At 37.4% G+C, this 20800-nt stretch overlaps 1 protein-coding gene across 1 annotated transcript in view; it reads left to right on the forward strand.

The window, feature by feature from the left end:
• The window catches only part of FIG4 (FIG4 phosphoinositide 5-phosphatase), a 122686-nt gene that overhangs the window by 57344 nt on the left and 44542 nt on the right, over positions 1 to 20800 (forward strand). The window contains exons 16-19 of the mRNA XM_055330220.1: positions 9651 to 9789; positions 15586 to 15644; positions 16823 to 16970; positions 19723 to 19806. Of these exons, the coding sequence (XP_055186195.1) occupies positions 9651 to 9789; positions 15586 to 15644; positions 16823 to 16970; positions 19723 to 19806 (430 nt within the window). The remainder of the gene's footprint in view (positions 1 to 9650; positions 9790 to 15585; positions 15645 to 16822; positions 16971 to 19722; positions 19807 to 20800) is intronic.

The following is a 20800-nucleotide window of genomic DNA, read 5'->3' on the forward strand; positions in this document are numbered from 1 at the left end:
CTGTAACAAAATCAAGCTGAGTGGCCTGAAGCAGCAGAAATCTATTTAATCTCACAGTTCTGGAGGTAGGAAGTCCAAAATCAGGGTATAAGCAGGGCCATGCTCCCTCCGATGGCTCCGGAGGAGGATCCTTACTGGCTTCTTAGCTTCTGATACTTTCTGGTGGTCCATGGCTTACAACTGCAGCACTTTAATTTCTACCTCTAACATTGCCTGACATCTTCTCCCTGTGTCTGTGTCTACATGGCATTTTCTCTGTGAGTCTCTCTCTTCTTGTGAGGACATGAGTCATACTGGATTATGGGCTGCCCAATGTAGGGTGACTGCATCTTAACTGGATTATATCTGCAAAGACTCAACTTCCAAATAGGGTCACAGGCACAGGTCCCAGGGCTTAAGGCTTCAGCATATCTTTTGGGAGGATACAGTTCAACCTGTTAACACTTGTGTAAGTTGTGTGCCAACAAGTACGTATCTCTCTGGGGGGAGTTACCGTGGAAAATGTTGAAAACTGCCCTGATGGAGAGGGAACATCCACTCACTGCCTCTATCATCTATGTTGTGCCTGTGATGGGAATCATTATTGACAGATAAGGACCAAGTAAACTGTTTTTAAATAATACGAGGGGACGGGGAGAATGACTATGGAGCTGTACATCATTTAAAAACCAAGGAGGACTATTAAAAGATAGAAGATGGTTGTGAAAAAGTGTAATATGCACATAATGGAAAGGTAGAGTAGAACTGTGGTCAACTGAAAGGGGGAACTACTATGAAAACAATTATTTTATGAATAATGTGGCTAAAACAGACTTTATTTTGAGAAGCATGATGTCATCGGGGTATACAACTTATTTTAAAATTACAGTGGATACCATATAATGATAAAATAATTATGGAAGCATCTTCATTAAAGCAATCAAGATAATTTTACAAAACTTAACCTCCTCATGTTATTCCTCAGGAAAATACTTGAAAATACGTTGTTAGGAATTTTTTCCCCCTTGTTACCAAAAAAATTTAATGTTGACAGGCAAAAGCAAATTAAGTCAAAAGATAAGCTAGGGAGAAATTTGAAACCTACCAAAAAATGCTAATTTCCTTTAGAAATATTTATATATTAATATAAAGAGACCAGTATTTCAACAGAAAAAATGAGCAAAAGACACATATACATATAGTTCATAGGGAAGGAAATGGAAATAGATTCTAAACATATGAAAGAAAGTTTAACCTCATGCATAATAAGAAAAATAAAATTATAGTAGGGTACCACTTCATGCATCAGCAAAGATCAAAAAGATTGGCACTACTTTGTTGGCATGGGGGAAACAGGATACCTGAGAGTGTTTTGTGTCATTGAAATCTAGTTGATACACAATATTATATTAGTTGCAGGTATACAACATAGTGATTCAACATTTATATATACTATGAAGTAATCATCATGGTAAATCTAGCTACTATCTGTTACCCATACAAAATTGTTACAATATTATTAACTATATTTTCTATGTTATACATTGCAACCCCATGTCTTATTTAATTGTAATTGGAAGTTTGTACCTTTTAATCCCCTTCCCCTAATTTGCCCAATTCTCTCTCTCCTCTAGAAACTACCAGATTGTTCTATCTGTGAGTCTGTTTCTGTTTTGTTATTTTATTAATTTGTGTTATTTTTTAGATTCCACGTGTAAGTGAAATTATAGAATATTTGTCTTTCTGTCTGACTTATTTCACCTACCATAATACCCTCTAGGTCTATCCAGATTTCATTGTTTTTTTATAGGTGAGTAATATTGTGTGTGTGCGTGCGTGTGTGTACATACACATATACCACATCTTTTTATCCATTCACCTGTTGATGGACACTCAAGATGCATTCATATCCTGGCTATTGTAAATAATGCTACAATCAACATAGAGGTACACCTTTTTGAATTAGTGTTTTTGGGTTTTTTTGGATAAATACTTAGAAGTGGTACCAGATCATATGGTAGTTCTAGCTTTAATTTTTTGAGGCTCCTCCACACTCTTTTCCATAGTGGCCGCACCATTTTGTATTCCCACCAACAGTGCACAAGGGTTCCTTTTTCTCTGATTCCTCACCAGCACTTGTTACTTCTTGTTTTGCTTTTTTTATACTAGTCATTCTGACAAATATGAGGTAATGTCTCATTGTGGTTTTGATTTGCATTTCCTTGATGATTAGTGATGATGAGTGACTTATCATGTGTCTGTTGGCCATCTGGATACCTTCCTTGGAGAAGTGTGTCTTCAGGTCTTCTGCCCATTTTTCAATCAGTTGTTTGGTTTGTTTGTTTTGTTTTGTTTTGTTTTGATATTGAGTGTGTGAGTTCTTAATATATTTTGGATATTACCCTAGTATTGGGCATTTCATTTGCAGATATCTCCTCCCATTCAGTAGATTGTCTTTCATTTGTTGATGACTTTCTTCACTGTGCAAAAGTTTTTTAGCTTGATATAGTCCCATTTCTTTATTTTTACTTCTATTGCCCTAGGTTGTTAGGAATTTTATCATTGGTTTGTATAGACAGATTATTGCTGTATAGGCAACCTATCTGAGTCTCTTTCATGATCATTTAAAAAAACATTCTTGAGGCTTCACATATTAACATGCTTTGAGGTTTGTCTTTAAGAAGTACCTTTGGTTTTTAACATAGTTGGTTACATCGGCAGTTGGAGGATGCCAACAAGAAGGGATACCTAGGTACTCCCTTCAGATGTTAGGAAGAGCTTTATAATTATAACTGCCTGAAGCACCTTGTTAACCTAACTTTTTTTTTTTTACATTTACATTTTGGTAAGCTGAATTTTCTTATTGAAACTTACTGAATTTAAATCCTACTATAAGAAATATAAAAAAGAAAAAAGCTATAGGAGTCCTTCAGCAGTTAATAATAGATCTGCTGTGTACATGCATACATACACACACGTGCAATTTAAAATTGTGGTACGTGTGTGCATGCATGGAGGGGAATCATGTCTTTCTCAAACAGAGATTTTAAAAAAGAAAAGTTTACAAGGTAAAGACTTCAAAGCATACCACACATGGGAAACATGTGGAGGTGGCATCACTCAGCTTTATGATAGTGCTGTAAGGTAGTGGGAGGTACCCCCCCCCCGCCCCCTGCCACTCTGCTCACCACTGGAACAGGGGCATGCAAGGGAGGAAGAGATTTTAGTTTATCAAGACTAGTGAGGCAGCCTTCTCAAGTCATGCTTCTAACAGCAGGTTTAGAGTAGATGAGCTGGGTTTGGCTCTAGCAGGAAGAAGACACTAGGCAAAATGTTTTAAGAACATTTTAAGTAACAATAATTATTTGCCTCTTCTGCAACCAAAGCAGTTAAACATGGCAAGAGAAAAAGTTTCAGCTAATTACTCTCACTTTAAACTGACTACAGCTCTCCAAAGGACACTCAAAACAGCCTTCCAGTCTTACTGCATTTCTTATGTATATTCATACTAGGCAGGGACCATTTGGAAATGACCACTTTCCAAAAGGACCATTTCATGTCTTCTAAAATCCACAACACCCCAATCTCAGCTGGTGGCCTTGCTTGAACACGTCATGGAGCTGAACTTCCTCTTCATCTTCCCTCCCAATGCAGAGCCTGTCCTTACCTGCACCTGTAGTTTCTCTACTGGATGACAATGAGTGTAGTAGCCCTGTCTCATCTTAGGCCTTCCCCTCCGCCATGCTTTGACTCCCGTGCCTTCATGCTTTCCCTGTAAGTACACTCTCATTCCTGCACATCATCGGTTTCCCCTTTTCCACTGCCTCATTTCCATTAGCATGAAAGCACTCCTTAGTATTCTCCCTCTGACCTTTCCTTCCATCCCCAGTCCCACATCCCCCTCCAGGGACAGTCCTTTTCCTTTGCATTCCTAAGCAAAACCTCTTGAGTTCTCTGTGTGCCTGTTTCCTCTCATAGCCTGTTCTCTCCACCTGCTTCACCAGGCATCTGCCCTGTCATGCCACTGAACCTGTGGTCATCCAAATCACCAACCAACTCCATATCACCAAATTCACTGGTCACTTCTCTGTCTTCATCTTGCTCAGGCTTTCATCAGCTCTTATCACAGGTGGCCGCTCCCTGTTTCTTGAAACTCGCTTCTGTGATATCTCACTCAGTCTCCTTATTGATGTCTCCAGCCCCATTTCTAAACCCTCTTCTCTTTTCTCTCCACACTTATACCATAGGGCATCTCATCCAGCTCATAAATACCATGCACTTGACAACTCACCTTTGCGTCTCTAACCTTGCATCTAGACTTCTCTACTGAACATTGGACTCATTTATCCAAAGCCCACCTGGCTAGCCTCTCTTCTTGAATAGTGTGTTAGCTTTCTATAGGTTCTATAACAAATTACCACAAAATTAGCATCTTAAAACAACACTCATGTCACAGTTTCTGTGGGTCAGAAGTCTAGGCACAGCATTACTCAGCTGTGTTCTCTGCTTAGGGTCTCACAAGGCTGGTAAAAATGAAGACAATGAGTCGAAAGAAGCCAAAGTTAAGTCAGTGTCGGCCAACCTGGGCTTTTACCTGGAGGCTTTCAGGCTCATTCAGGTTGATGGAAGAATCCTGTGCAGGTAAAGGACTGAAGTCCCCGTGGCCTTACTCGCTGTTGGCTGGGGGCCATTCTCAGTTCCCAAAGGCTGCTTGCCTTCCTTGACTTGTGACCCCTCCATCTTCAGAGCTAGCAGTGGTACATTGAATCCTTCTTGTGCTTTCAATCTCTCCACCTTCCTTTCTACTTTCCTCTTCTGCCTTTGAAGGATTCATGTGATTACAGTGGGCCCACCCAGAAAATACAGGATAATTGCCCTATCTTGAAGTCAGTGATTAGTAACCTCAATTACATCTGCAAAGTCCCTTTTGCCATGTGATAGAAAATATTTATGGGTATGACACTAGGAAGGAAAGGTCTCGGGCCCAAATTTCTTACTACCATAGAGATCTAATAAGAATCTCAAACTGATCATTTCTGAGACAGAACCTCCTGACTGACTCAAACCTGTTTCTCCACTTGCTTTTTCCACCTCAGCACCTATCACTCAGTTCAGAAACCTTGGAATCAACCCTTATTCCTATATTTTCATTACTTAGCCCCACTGTCCCAGTCCCATCTCTCAGTGCATCTCATTGTCTCAGCCTCCAAAGTACACCCTAAATGCTTTTGCTATTCTTCATCCTGACTGCTGCTGTGTTGGTGCAAGAAACGGTTACTTCTTGTCTGAACAAGTCCTGACTCAGCTCTCTACCTCCACACTTCTGCACGGCAGCCAGGGGGATCTTTTCAAAACCTAAGTCAGATAGTGACACTTGGGTGATTCTGGGTGGTTCAGTTGGTTAAGCATCTATCTTTGGCTCAGGTCATGATTCCAGGGTCCTGAGATTGAATCTCATGTTGGGATCCCTGTTCTGTGCGGAGCCTGCTTCTCCCTCTCCATGCTTATGCTTGCTCTCTCTCTCTCTCTCTCTCTCTCTGTCAAATAAATAAAATCTTAAACAACAATAACAAAAAGCTTAAGTCAGATAGCATCACGTGCCTCTTTTAAAAACCCTTCCAGGGCTTTCCATTGCACTTAAAATATGACTCTTTATGGTGACCTACAAAACTTTGCATGCCCAGGCCCCATCTGTCTCTAATGTGGCTATTTCCCTATCCACTGCCCTCCAGCCTCCCTGGCCTCCTTCCTGGTCCTGGAGCTGCATAGTTTCTTCCTCCTTCTGGGCTTTGTGTTTGTCTGTCCTTCTGCATGGGCAGAGCACCCAGAGCTTTATGTGACCACCTCTTTCTCATTTTTACACTTCAGATGTTACTTCTTCAGATACTGCAGCCTCTACCCCTGCCCTGGCTACCCAATTTAGGTGTCCCCATCCTCTCCCTTTGCTCTCATGTCACTCTCTTTTCTTTTTTTTTTTTTTTTTTTTGTCACTCTCTTTTCATTGTCTTCATAGAACTTACATCCCTTGAATGTGCCTTGTCCATTATTTCCTTATACGTATTTTTGTTTGTCAGTTGGAATGTAAGCCCCACCCCAGAGCCAGAGTCAGGCTTGTGTACTACTATGTCCCTAGTACAGAACATAGTAGGTTCTTGGGTGAATGAATGTATGGTAGTTCTTCTTTTCAATTATGAAAGTAAGATATGTGAATTATAGAAAGCATAGAATAGTCACAATTAAATCATATAATCTTCACCTTCCAGAGATAGCCATTTGTTCATATTTAGGAGAACATAATCTTTCCATACACATAATATTTATATTCTGCTTTTGCCTTTTAGATAATGTGAGTAATCTTTATGACCTTAAATATTCTTCTACAACATGATTTTTAGTAGCCTATGGTAGTCTGTCCTTTAGAAATATCATAATTTAGTTATTATTTTACATTTAGGTTCCTTTCAAACATTTTTAAACATATACTTTTTTTTTTTTTGCATATGTTTGATGTTATCTTATGGAAATTCCAGAAGCATACTTTAGGTCAGAAAGTGTGGATATTTTCAGGGCTTTAACTATATAAAAAAGCCCTTTTTTATTATATAAAAATATATATATATATATTTATATATATACACACACATATCTATACATACACATTTTTAAATATATATATAAATACATATACATACATATGTATTTACTTTTTGACAGGAAACACACACACACACACACACACACATACATACATATCTCACGGAAACTTTGGTAAGCTGAAATGGCATAATGGGAAGAGTATCTCCCACTTTCCAGAAGTTTGAGTTATACCACTTTGCTTTTAGGAAAGACCTACATTACTACAGTAATAGCTGTTTCCATAAAAGTTAAAATCCTCTTCAGATTTCTTTCCATTAACATGAACAGGTACTAATGTAAGCATTTCCCAAGCAAAGTGGCATAATGCAGACTTTCAGAAAGCAAGTAACACCTGTGTTGCCAAATTGACTTAGAAAAAGGATACTGTATCACAGTTAATATCCCCTCAGCAGAGTGTGGAAGTGCCCATTTTGATAAGTATTTGCCACCTTAAATAGGTAAAACATGGTATTTTGTTTTAATTTGCATTTGTTTGGTAACATAAAGTTGAATTTTGGTATGTTTGTTGTCTATTTCTGTTTTTTCTCTTTCGAAAATTCCATGTTTCTCTTTTTCTATTAGGGTGTTGATCTTTGTCTTTCTTACATTAATTGGTATTTATTTCAGTATATAGTATGAAGTAGGGATCTAATTCTTTATTGTCCCCTCCCCTGCAATAGTTAAACAGTACTATTTATCGAATAATATTCCTTTCCATTACTAATTTCACAGGCCACCTCATCACAAACTTAATTTAATATTAGAATAATAAATATTCTAGTTCTAAAATATTTTTTTGCTAACCAAAAATAAGAATTGTTACATTCAAGCCTAATCTATTTAATACATACATAATAAAACTGGTTAGTGTTTAGCTATTTGAGTGGAGTGTGAATGGTACATTACTCTTTTTTCCTTTAAAGCATGATTGAGTACAAAGATAGGTAATAATTGCCCTCTTGTTATCCATAACTACAAAGAACCCACCTGTTTCAAGCTCTTGTCCATATTCAAAGTTCTGTGTTCCTAAGGGTGGTTGTCTTATTTGCAGTCAAGAGTAGCCAGGAAAATATCCTCAGGTTCCTTAAATTGGCCTTGGAGTCCTTAGTTATAATGACCATATGCATCGTAGATATATATTTATGGAAACAGCAGCACATTCAGCAAGTCTTCATTATGATCCTTCAAAGAAATATCCTTTATTTGATTGTTTCTCACATCTCACACTTTATCATACTTGCTAAAACTTAAAGGAAGCATCTATGAGGTTTAAAGGATGAAAGACTCCTTGAAAACATGACTGAAAAAACAAAAAGCTTCTCATGATAGTATTAAGATATCTTGAGGTCCTGCATATTATGAATTATTAAGTGCCATGTAATTACTAATAAAAGCAGTATTGGGGGGGGGTGCTATGTGGCTCAGTTAAGCATCTGACACTTGGTTTCAGCTCAGGTAAGATCTCAGGGTCCTCAGATCAAGTCCCACATTGGGCACCCTGCTTGGTGAGGAGTCTGCTTGAGATTCCCCCTCTCTCCCTCTCCTTCTGCCCTTCCCCCTGCTCACACACACTCTCGAAAGAAAGAAAGAAAGAAAGAAAGAAAGAAAGAAAGAAAGAAGAAAAGAAAGAAAAGAAAAGAAAAGAAAGAAAGAAAAGAAAAGAAAAGAAAAGAAAGAAAAGAAAAGAAGGGAGGGAGGGAGGGAGGGAGGGAGGGAGGGAGGGAGGGAGGAAGGAAGGTCTTTTTTAAAAAGCGGTATGTTTACTTTTGTATTGTATAAGGAGGATGCAAATTGAGGTGATAATGTCTGCATCATTTAGTACTTGTTTTCTCTCAAAAGTGGCAAAAAGGCCCTAAATATATTACCCATATAAACACATTCCTTTTATATATTACCTTTGGCCTGAAAAGTAAATGCTACTTTAATGGAACACTTCCTGTCAAAAAGTACTAATGCGAATACATGTTTGATGTGCCATATTTCATTTACTGCTTTTGCTGAAATGACCAAATAGTCCAATGAGAACAGTGTTGCTAATTTCAGAAATATCTATGTTCACCGTAGCTGTTGGAAGAAGACTGATTTTATGGTAATGTTCTCTTGTTTTGAAAGCAGTCATTTCTACTATGCTGTCTTTTTAGTTCTATGCTCATTTTCAGAAATAGGGTATTATTTAATTGTGGATGTCAGCCCCAAACTTGAATAAACAGGGCTCTGACACAAGAATGGAAGGCAGAATGAAGGGAACGAATGAAGGATGATACTAGGGTGTGGGGAAGATGGTGCTTCATGAGACCCTTTAGTGTTCATCATCATTTTTACCAAAATATAATTAAAAAAGGAAGGAAATACAATACATGTACATATGCAGCTAGTAATTTCGGAGTGATTGAATAGTTAGAATGAGGCTGTTATCCATGTGCCTACTTTACCTTCATTGTCAAACACAGAAGGGAATGGGCCAGACCCACAGCTGAGGGGGACAGAAAATGTGGTAAACATCGTCTCTGCTAAGGAAATGGAGAATATCTTTTCAAGGATTAGAAGTGGAAACTATGCAGAGCAACTTGTTCTAGGTTGTGCAACAGAATACGGATAGCAGTTGGATCATTTTGTTTGTTTCCTACAGCTCTGCTTGTCTTTGTAACAAAAGGGAAGATGTATTTGTTTCAGGTAGACTAAGGAATGGTGAAAATTTGTCACCCTAAAAATAAAATCACTATGGTCTGATGGCAGTTCTTGAAGATTAAGAGTCTCTCAAAATTCAAGAAGCAGTATGTGCTCACTGTCCTCTAGATTATGAGAGGAATGGAGCAAAAAAGGAAGCAGTTTGAAACAAGATTTTAATTCTGCTCAGAATCTTGGTGACTATTTTAGATTTTGTGTGTGTGCATGACTTCTGAAGTATAAATACTATTATTTTCAAAGGTGTGTTTTATGAAATCACAGTTGTACCCTCATCCTCCTGAGAAAACATTCTCTTCAGTTGTATATCTCAGTAGTGGTTTTCTAAAATGCCTATTTTTGCTTTTTAGATGCCGATAGACAAGATTCCATTAATCTCTTCCTAGGAGTTTTTCATCCCACTGAAGGGAAGCCTCATCTCTGGGAACTCCCGACAGATTTTTATTTGCATCATAAAAATACCATGAGGCTTTTACCAACAAGAAGAAGGTATTTTTCTTCCTGGTCTCCTATGGAAATTCAGATTTGGTGTTACTTTGAATATGAGATACTTTCATTTTTGAGCAATAATCACCAGTTTTACTAAAAACTACTAAAGTCACCAGTTTTACTACACATTTGCCGTAAGGAATTCAGTATTGTTGGTGTCCTAATACTGGTCTGGGAAATTGTCATTAATAATTGGGGGGGTTTGCATTTTTCATAAGATAGAAAGTTTCAGAACTTCGTCACTGAACGTAAGTTGTAGCTCTCTCACTAAAGCAAACCATGAACATTATTTCTGAGTGCTTCCTACAAGTTAAGGAACCCTCCCATATAAGGAGTCAGTTTTTGATTTTTCAGGTGAGGGATCCAAGCAGCATCACTTTGGAATTCTAATATTCTTTCTTTCCAGAAACACAGCCAGCTCTTAGTGACCCTGGCAAAATCGGGAAATGAGAGCAATGACTCTGGTGGCAGATACCACTCCCATATCCCTTTGTACTCAGGGCTTTCTGGAGTTAATAGCTATTTCAGGTTATTTTGATGACAGTTGAGTTGATATTAATATTCTCAAAAGAAATAAAGTATTTATCTGTAGTGTAGCCTCAGGGTCAGGTTGACTCTGTAGCTGGGTAACCTTGGGTTAGTTACTTAACTTCTCCCCACCTCATTTTCCTTATGTGCGAATGTGAGCAATGGGACACATTTCCCAGAGTCATCGTGAAGGTTTAGTGAGAAGACTTTCATTTCTTTTAATGGAGGCATCACGTACTAACATAGGGAGTTTTGCCACACGAGTAAAAAGTTCTCACCTAGGAGGCTGGAGACTGGTGCATTCGGCTCAAAGGCCTACAGTGTCAAGTTCCCTCATAATGCTCTTCTCACAGCATCATATTTTGTGCAACAGTGCTTCCCAAATACTATGGGGGTCACTGCCAGCCTGTGCTTAATTGTGTGGACAGGCAACTGGACAATTAGCAAGTGCTGATGTTACAGCTGTTACCAAATTCTGTGTCACTTCGGGGTGCTTAGAATATTAGGGATGTGTCAGAGTTTCTGTTTCTCAGATTTGTTCTCGTAAGCGCGTATTGTTGGAATAACCAGCTTGTTATTTGAGTTTCCTTCCCTATTAAAGAAGCACTGCTCATTTTCACTTTAAATGATTGCCTCTGAATTCTTGCTGATAAAAAAGTTGGAACTAATTATGTTTATTTGATGAGAGATGAGTGTAAATACCCATATTTAGCTATGGTGATACAATTGACTATGGGTAAATGTGGGTGATTTTTCCAAAATTTTGTTTCACCTTCAAGTATTAAAGCTATTAACACACAGCTTGGGAACAGCCAAAACTCAATTGTCTACTGCACAAATTAGCTAGTGTATTACACGTGTATATTAAACCACTTGCTTACCTTGAGTTATGTAACTGATAACAGGCAGGCGGTGTTGGAGCTTATTTGTGGCATCAAAAGAAGCTGCTGTTATGTCCCCATTTTCTTTAAAAAAATAAAAAAAGGAAACTGAGGTTGCAGAGAGAATGTGTCTTGACTGAGATAATTCAGCTTATTAGATGATTCAGCAAGAATCAGCAGCAAGCCTGCCACTGAAAATAAAGTTTTATCGAAGTAGATAATATGGCTCTCTCAGTTGGTTTGGTCTCCTGTTTTTGTGGGTTCTTTGCTCTAGAATGTCACAATTCCAAAAATTAGTTTATGCTATCAACAGAAGATACTGCTCATAAATAGTACTTACAGATACTGTAACATAAATTTCAGTGTTTTTATTTTGGACTTTCCAGTGTCACCTACCTATACTGGTTATTTTGGTAACAGTTAATATTATAATTCTCAGATAAAATGAAAAATTTATTTTTTTAATCTGTATTTTTTAAAAGATTTTATTTATTTATTTATGAGAGACACACAGAGAGAGAGGCAGAGACACAGGCAGAGGGAGAAGCAGGCTCCCTGCAAGGAGCCGGGTGTGGGTGGGACTTGATCCCAGGACCCCAGATGCTCCACCACTGAGCCACCCAGGTGTCCCCAAAATGAACAATTTAGTCAGAGGCAGTTAACTGGGTGACAGCATGGACTTCAGGGTTGGGTGGGGCTGAGCTAGAATTTCTGCCATTGTGTGACCTCAGACCTATTGAACTCTGGAAATCTTTTTTCCTCATTTGTAAAATGGAGATGACTATGTACATCTCACAGGGTCATTTTGAGGATTGAGAAAATGTGTGGGGACTACTTAGTACTGGGTCTGACACAGAATCAGCGTAGTCCTCAAGCTGCCAGGCTCAGAGAGATGGCCTCTAGTTAAAATTGCTGTGACTATGGGCAAGTTACATAACTAAGTCTCAGTGGCCATTATCAGTAAAATAGAGATAATAATACTATCTAACTTGTGTATTTTTCTGAGCCTCAGATGGGTTTATATTAATGCTTAGCACATGGTAAATGTGATAGATGTCAGTACTGTGATTATTCTTTAAGGAGAAAATATTCCCTAGTTGTGACATTTATTCAAAATCTTACAGGATGACCATAAAATCTAGAAACTTAGATAATATTATTTTATCACTTATTATAATGTAATATCAATAAACACTTTACATATATTTGCTTGTGTTTCTAAACTTGATGACAGTCCTATGTTTTATACTGTGTTTACCAGTGATTTATTGTGATATATTTTTATTGAATGATAAGGGAAGGTGGAATAATTGTAGCTCTGACTAGAGTTTATCCAAAATAGGTCCTCTTGGGGTAGCTGCTTCTATTACTCAAAATCCCACATTTTTTTTATCTGCCTAGAACCACTAAATGAAGCTTTCTTTGAATTAGGTTAATATGTCATATATCATCTAAGATGCTATTTATTGATTTAGTGTTTATCATGTCACCAAGATGTCTGGAGATATTAAGCATTAATTGCTTCATTGACTCAGAGTTGGGAGGTTTCTCGGCTCTCTTCATTGTCTGCTATGTCAGTTCGCTCTGTGTCTCCCCAGGAGAGATCATCTGGCCTGTGCAGATTAGTCCTGGTTTGTCCTCTGGGTCATGTCTGGTTGAGACAGTTTTTTTCCAACAGTCTACGTATGTACTTCTTCCTCATATCACTCTGAGATCTGCTGCTCTGTAACTCTACCTACTAATCTTAGTCCAGTCTACTGAGACCCAAAGAACACAATTTCCCTATCCATTTCATAGTCTTTTAAATATTTGAAGACAAGTTCACACCTTCTCTGAATCTCTTCTACTCCAGGTTAAACAGCCCCACTCTCTTCAGCTGTTCCTCACAGACTGTGGTTTCAAGTCTCTCTGGGATTAAGAATGCTTTCCCCTTAGGGCTTCCAGTCAATGTCAATATTCTTTTTATAAACTGTGCTACCCAGACCTGGGTTCAGTAATGGTCACAGTTTGATCTGATTTGTGCCAAATATTGTGGGACCATTGGAGCCATTATTCCTCTTGTCCTGGATACTCTGTGTTTATCATTAACTATAAAATTGCACTAGCTATTTTTAGCAGTTCCGTCACAATGTTGACTCTCCGAGGTTCCTGTCCATTAGAACTCCTGAGTGTTTTTAACATGTCCTGCCACCATGCCTTATCTATACCATTCTTGTATGCTTATTTGAGCATTCTGGGTCATGTCCATATATGCTTTGCCTGCTTCCCCAAAAGGGGGTTTAGATGTGTATTCTTTTTATTATTAACTATTACCTGTAGATTTACAGCTTCTTCAGATTTAACCAGCTGGCCATCTTGATCCCCATACAAATCCTTCTTCTTTATCTTAGGTAAGTTAATTGTGAGCAACATTATTTAGGAAACTTCTTATATGGTAGCTGATACCTTCTTCGTTTTCCTCCTCTGCCAAGATTAAGTGATTACAAAATAGACTTTACACCTGTACACACATGGCATGCACACACACACATGCACACACATACCTTAAGCAATTAGTCTATGCTTTTTCATTCATATGATCTGACAGTCTGATTCTCCTACGAGAAACGCAAATGAGATTAGACTGGTATATTTTGGTTGTGGATTCATAGAAGTCACTGGCCATCTTTTTAATACTCTACTTAATACTTGATTCGGCGATCTTGCAGGAAATGATATCGCACTCACCAGTGTATAGTTTGTGGAATCTATTACCCTCTCACTTTTGAGCATCAAGACTACCTTTGCCCATTTTTAGCAAGGATGCTTGAATGATTTAGAGGTGCTCTGCTGCTTTGTTCCATCTCTTGGACTGTACAAGCTTCTCTCTTCTCTTGTTTTTATCTTTCTAGCATGAAACTTCTCATGACTATTGAAGATAGAAATAGTGCTGGAATTAAGCAGCTCCCCTTTTTTCTGTCATTATTTTCAACGTGACATTTCTAACACGTAGAATAGTGTTTGACACACAGTGGGCGCTCAGTAAAGATTGAAAGACTGAATGAATTATTGACAAACAGGAGGCATAACCCTTTTGTGTTCTTTTCCTATTCAAAAAGCAGCATGAGGGCCAGCCCCTCTGGCATCACGCAGGAGCTGACCATCAATGCAGAATCTCAGGCCCCACCTACTGAATTAGAATCTGTTCTTCAACAGGATCTCCCAAGTGTTCATCTGTGTAGTGAATTTTGAGAAGCACTGTTCTAAAGCATAGCTTTGGTCTCAGGCAAAACTTGAAGAGCCTTTCCTGTTATCATCTCACTTTCCCCCTCACAGTTCATTAGGCATCATATTCCTTTTTTTCTATCATCTTTGGTTATGTATTCTACTTGCCATCTTTAGGAGAGTTCTCTCTGTTGCCTGTTTCATTTAAATGCCCCTATTCATCATAATTGGGATTATTCAAGATTGTAATGTCAGTGTTTTATTTTTAGAAAGCCTTTATTTAAAATTCTCTTTTTAGCATTTTTGGTCATAGGCTTTTTTTCCTGAACCTTTTGAAAATCTATGTTTTTAATACATTTTGATATACCATTTCACATCATTCACCTTCCTAGTGTTCATGAACTTTGATACAGCATTTTCATCCTAAAAGCCCAATTTATCAGAATTTGATTCAGAATTAAGTTCAATGTTCAGAGAAAGGGCAGTTCAGGATTTTTTTCAGATTCTCTGCTCACAGCAGATGAGTCTTCTGGCAGAAATCCAGATGATTGAAATTCCCTGCCTCCCTCTGGCCTCTGTAATCAAGTAGTGAATATTTACAGTTAAAGATTAACAGGGCCTCTACTATTTTCTAAGAGAATTTGTTCTTTAGGACTCTCCGTTCACTTAATGATTTTACTTAGCTGTTGTAATTCACTACATACACAGACTCATATACCCAGAGCAGAGTGGAAAAAGTAAATCTGGCTCTTATATAACCATGTGCAAGAGAGTCTTGGTTGTAGAACTTGGGTAAAAGTCCTGCTGCTTATTGGCTTACAGAGTAATGCAGGCACAATCACTGGGGAAAAGTAAACAGCAGCTCCTAGAGTCTGGCTTAGTATACCCAAATATTTTTTTGGCTAAAAGTAAGTAACATCAGAGCATCTTGACTCTCAGATGTGTTCACGGCATTTTCATAAATCTGTGATATAGTTGAAACAAGAAAGGTGTTGGAAAAGAAACAAACATGTTGAAGACCTCTTATGCCAAACCTTTACACATGTTTTAAAAAGAAAAAAATTCACTTTGAAATAGAGGCAGCATCTTACTCTGTAAACCCTGTTTACTCAGTGAATTGTAGAAAACCAGCATTTATGTTTGGTCCCTCTTAACCTTTTCATTTATTTTTTTAATTTTATAGTTATACTCACTGGTGGACACCAGAGGTAATAAAACATTTACCGCTGCCATATGATGAAGGTAGGTACACTGTTTCTCTTTTAGTTTTTATAACAACATATTTTGGAATTATTCCTAAATGAACTCGAAGCATTAAATTCTTTGCATATAATATTTCATTAAAAAGACGTGAATGACTACTCAGTTTTATGTTACTGCTATACTAGGGGATTGTAACATCTTAGCTTTTTAAGGGTGGAGACTGTGTTATACTTCTTTTATCCAAGTAGGCCAGTACCTTGTATTGTGTTTTAGTTATTAGGTATGGCCCTTAAATGTCTAATAGATATACTATATTAGTTTACCATTTAAAATTATTACTAATTACATTTCTAGATATTTGAGGGTAATGGGAAGGAAGTGAAGACCCATTCACAAGGAGATATAAAAACTTTTCCTGTATCTAAACTGTGAAAAAAGACACAGATGTGTATATAAAAGTGCATTTTAGTCAGTAGGGTTAAAATTTAATTTCAGTAATTTGTCGAAAGACAAGAAAATTTTTATATTAAGTGAATGAACTTAAATGTACAATACATTCGAATGATATTTGCAAATTGAAATAATTGCTCAGTTCTAAATAGAGTGTACTGCTGTTATTGATTCTCCTGACCTAAACAAGCCAGTTTTCCCAGTTATGAAAAGGCACTAAGATTGAGTGCCAATCTGGAACTTTCCACTTAAAGACTCCCATCTAGTCATGGTTAGGTATTCCAACTTTGGGTGGTAAAGGCCATAAACTAAGTTCTAAATAAATTATTAATTAATTTTTTAAAAGGATTTATAACCTTGAAATTCTGGGAAAAATCATAACTCATATGGCGAAGATTTGTTGTTCTAGGAGAAAGGAAAAAGATTTTAACGGTCTAATATTGGCCATAAACATGATTTGAAATATAAAGGAAAATTTAGTGAAATAACTGCATGATTTTTATCTAGAAGGCAGAGGGTACATATTTAAGTGTAAAAAAGGAATTTAAAGAGTTGAGTAGTTTGATTTCTAAAATAACTGCCTGTTCCCACCCTGTCTTCAGGGGACCCTCCTGCCTCCTTGGAGCTTGTCACACTTGACTTTGTACTGTATATTCTGTGCACACACCTCATCTCTCCCAAGTGTGTGAGTGCTAGGAGCAGGAGCTGAACCTCGTTTGCCAGATGTAATCTAAAGACTTTACAAGTAACAGGCATATCTCTCTTAGTTATCTGTGCTGCAAACTTAAAGAAGTTGATAGTGAAGAAATTCCACAAATACGAAGAAGAAATTGACATCCACAACGAGTTCTTCCGACCGTACGAACTGAGTAGTTTTGATGATACCTTTTGCTTGGCTATGACAAGCTCAGCACGGTATGTTGTGAGTGTCCTGAGACTGAGGATTTAGGAACTTTAGTTTTCCTAGTCTATATAGACATATCTTGCTTTGACATAAGTCCATTCCAAAAGTCCACTAGTGGGGATTGTACAGCCTCTGAAAACCACCGTGATGGGGAGCCCACTATAGGAAGCAGTCTCTTCTAGTGTTAGACAGCTGGAGTTCATTTCTTCCCTTTGGTAAGTTGAAACCTGACTCCCATTGATACTAGTTTGTTATTTGGAATAAACACACTTTTAAAAATTGAACATAGAAATCAAGAGCCAGCATAAATTAGTGGAAAAAAGTATAGTCTTTGGTACTAGAAAGGTAGGGATGTGAATCATAGATCAGCCACTGCCTACCTGTGTGACCTTGAGAAAATTATCTTACTAATCTGAGTCTGAGTTTCTTTTTTCACGTAGATAGGGGCATGTGTATCATACACATACAAGCCAAGTCACAGGTACATCGTAGCTATCATATTATAATTCTTATTAGGACTAGGACAAGTCTGGTTCCTTTTCTGTACGACAGCCCTCCAGATATTTGAGGAAGCAGTGTTAATTTTTTTTAGGGTAAATGTCCTTCATTCTGTCTTTTCATAATTCATGTGACATTGTTTCCAGACTCTTCATCTTGGTCCATCACTCTTTAATATACTTCATTTTTCAGAGTTTGTTGGAATCTTTTAGAAAAGTGATGAAACTAGAATAAGAAAATTAGACCAAGCAAATCACTTTTTGATTATTACATTTTATACTGAAGCTTACATTTTTGTATTTTACATTTTAATCCAATGTGATACACGTATGCCTAAAATTAATGCACATGTAGAAACACATTCTGTGGTTTTGCTTCCTAGACCACTCTATATTTTACTTTGGTTTCAGATGGAAAGTTTAGAATTTTTACTTGGTTGATTTTCAGTTAAACTTATTAAAAGTTTAGAAGTTGGGGATCCCTGGGTGGCTCAGCGGTTTAGCGCCTGCCTTCAACCCAGGGCATGGTCCTGGAGTCCCGGGATCAAGTCCCACATCGGGCTCCCGGTGCATGGAGCCTGCTTCTCCCTCTGCCTGTGTCTCTGCCTCTCTCTCTCTTTATGTCTGTCATAAATAAATAAATAGAATCTTAAAAAAAAAAAAGTTTAGAAGTTGTAACCATAAGGTTATTTTCATTTCCAGAATATGTCAACCCAGCAAAGGATAAATGATGTTATACATATATGAATATACAGTTAATTTTTGTGTTTGCAGGAGTTATGTTCTAATAAGTTCCTGCAACAGCTGGATTAGAGAGTACTAAACCATTGTTCTTTGGGGGAAATGCAGGGTTAGGTTCCTGGCAAGCCTCTGGTCATATTTTTATCACCCAGTCAATACATAACCATGTTATGTGTGTTTCTGTTTAAAAATGCCTTATTTAATATATATTGTTGATTTACTAACATCGAACTCCTAGCAGTCAACACTATTTGTTAACATTGAACTGATAGCAAACAACAGTATAACTCATACCTGAACAAAGCTTCTCCTACACACATATTTTCTTTCTAATACACAACTTTCTTAGGCCTAAAAGCACTAGAGAGCTTCAACACTATGCTTGGGGTCATTTGAGACAACAAGGTTACCAACAAAAAGCACAAAAAGGCAAAAAACGTGGCAGTAAATAGTCCATGGAAAGGACACTTGTTTATAGTGTGAGAGCCGAAACAAGAAGCCAGAATATTGCCTTGCTCTCTGTCAGCTAGAACATAGCGTTGTTGGGTTCCTCTAATTTTTCACCTTTCTGCACATGCATGTTTGCAAGAGATTGTGAAAGCTCTGAGTGTTGGGTTTGGGGTTACAAATAAATGTTAGTAAACAAGCAAATTCTCAAATACGGATTCCCCAATAATAAGTATCAACTATATATGTTCAAAAAGAAGGAAAAACTAAACCACTTACATTTTTAAAATAGCATTTTCAAACTGCCAAATAGGCATTTTGGGTCAAATTCAATGTTACTTTCTTTTCCTTCAAAAAATGTAATGGGTCACACTGGGGGCAGTATCCTTTCCAGAGCCATAAGTCTCATCAGCATAAATCATGTGACTCTTCTCTTACCTTTTTGGCATCTATAAGGAGGAGTTCAGTCTGGTTACAGCAATAATCGGGAGGTAGGTCTTGCATAGTGTGGAAGTAGCTTCAGCTTATCTTAGTATGTGGTAAACTAAGAGTCTCTATTTAAAGTGTTCCAACAGTGTTTTAATGAATTAACCCCAGCTTAATGAGGTAGATGCTGATACTTCATTCTGCTGTGTTTTTGATCATTATGTCAGCCTCCCTGGGTGGTATAATGTAATAAAAACATTGTCTGTAAAACTGAGCAGCTTAGTGTTTGGCCATTAGTTTTATGAGTTTAGTTTTACCTGAAAAGTAATTGTGACATATAAACAAAGCATATACATCTTGGCAGTAATTTAGGTATAACTCTGTTCCAGTAGAGAAAATCTTAAGTTCAAAACCACTGGGTCTCATAATCATGAAGAAAATTCACAGTGAAGACTGAGAGCATTGAAGTTACCGGTGCCATTAGTTCATGGGATTTTATGGCCTTGATCACCTAAGCTCCCCTGAACATTTGGCTCAGAATAAGTAGCTCTGAGGGCTAAGAAGGCATGGTATAAGAATGTGAATTGAACAGAAGCCATTATCATCTGGATGAAAAGCGATTCACATGGACTTTCTTTTCCTCTTTCTTCAGTGACTTTATGCCTAAGACTGTTGGCATTGATCCAAGTCCATTTACAGTGCGGAAACCAGATGAAACCGGAAAATCAGTATTGGGGTAAGATTTGTAGATAGAATGAAATTTTAAAGACTCATGTAAAATAATATGACACCTGCAGTTAATTTTCACCAAAAAGAATGACTGCAAGTCACATTCCACGTATTGCATCTATACAGGTAGTTTATTATCACTAAACAATGCAACATTGAAAGAATTTATAGGAATTTCAGCAACATGGTATATTTTGTTATTTTAAATTAGGAATATCACAGATGGCATAAGAATAGGTAGCAGATCTTATGTGTTATGTCCTAGAAATAACTTAGCATCCTCTGTTTCCCACAACATAAAATACTTACATAAAAATTTATAGTCATTTTATTTATTTTTTGTTGGCATCCAGAGGAACCATTAAAATAAATATGCTCAGGTAGAGAAACTAATAGATTTTCTGTGTATTACTGTAACATTATTTGGGGGAAGACTATTATATCCAGTAATGTGAGGAAGAAGTCAAACCATGTTTACATCTTCATGCTTAGAAACTAGAGTGAGATGTTATATGTTTTAGCATAAGGATCGGTTTCTGCCATTTACTTGAGTAATCCCAGTGATGAGACTTTTTTTCTAGACTCTGGCTGGAAACCCTGGCCAGGCTGTAGATAATTGAGTCCTAACTGTATTTGTGAGCGTGTGTGAGATCCTGGTTGGATTCTAGCTACATGTGGTTTATACAATGGGATATGTATTACTATTTCCAGATACACCATTTCTATGCCTTAAATATATGGCTTTAAATAGCTGCATGTTAAGCCTTGAACTGAAAACTAAGGAATTTAAGAGATGTCCTCAGGAGTTCAGAATTCAAGAGGTTCCTGGAATAAATATGTACATGATCAACTACATTACTGAGTAGCACAGAAATGCCATTGACTTTAATTTTTACCTTGCAGAAAGTCAGAAATTAGCTTATTTTCTAAAATATTTAATCCATGGTCAGACAGTATTGCATTTTCCTTTCTTAGAACATTTCAGAATATTACAGTATTTA

Source organism: Nyctereutes procyonoides, unplaced genomic scaffold, assembly GCF_905146905.1.
Source record: "Nyctereutes procyonoides isolate TBG_1078 unplaced genomic scaffold, NYPRO_anot_genome, whole genome shotgun sequence".
NCBI lineage: Eukaryota > Metazoa > Chordata > Mammalia > Carnivora > Canidae > Nyctereutes > Nyctereutes procyonoides.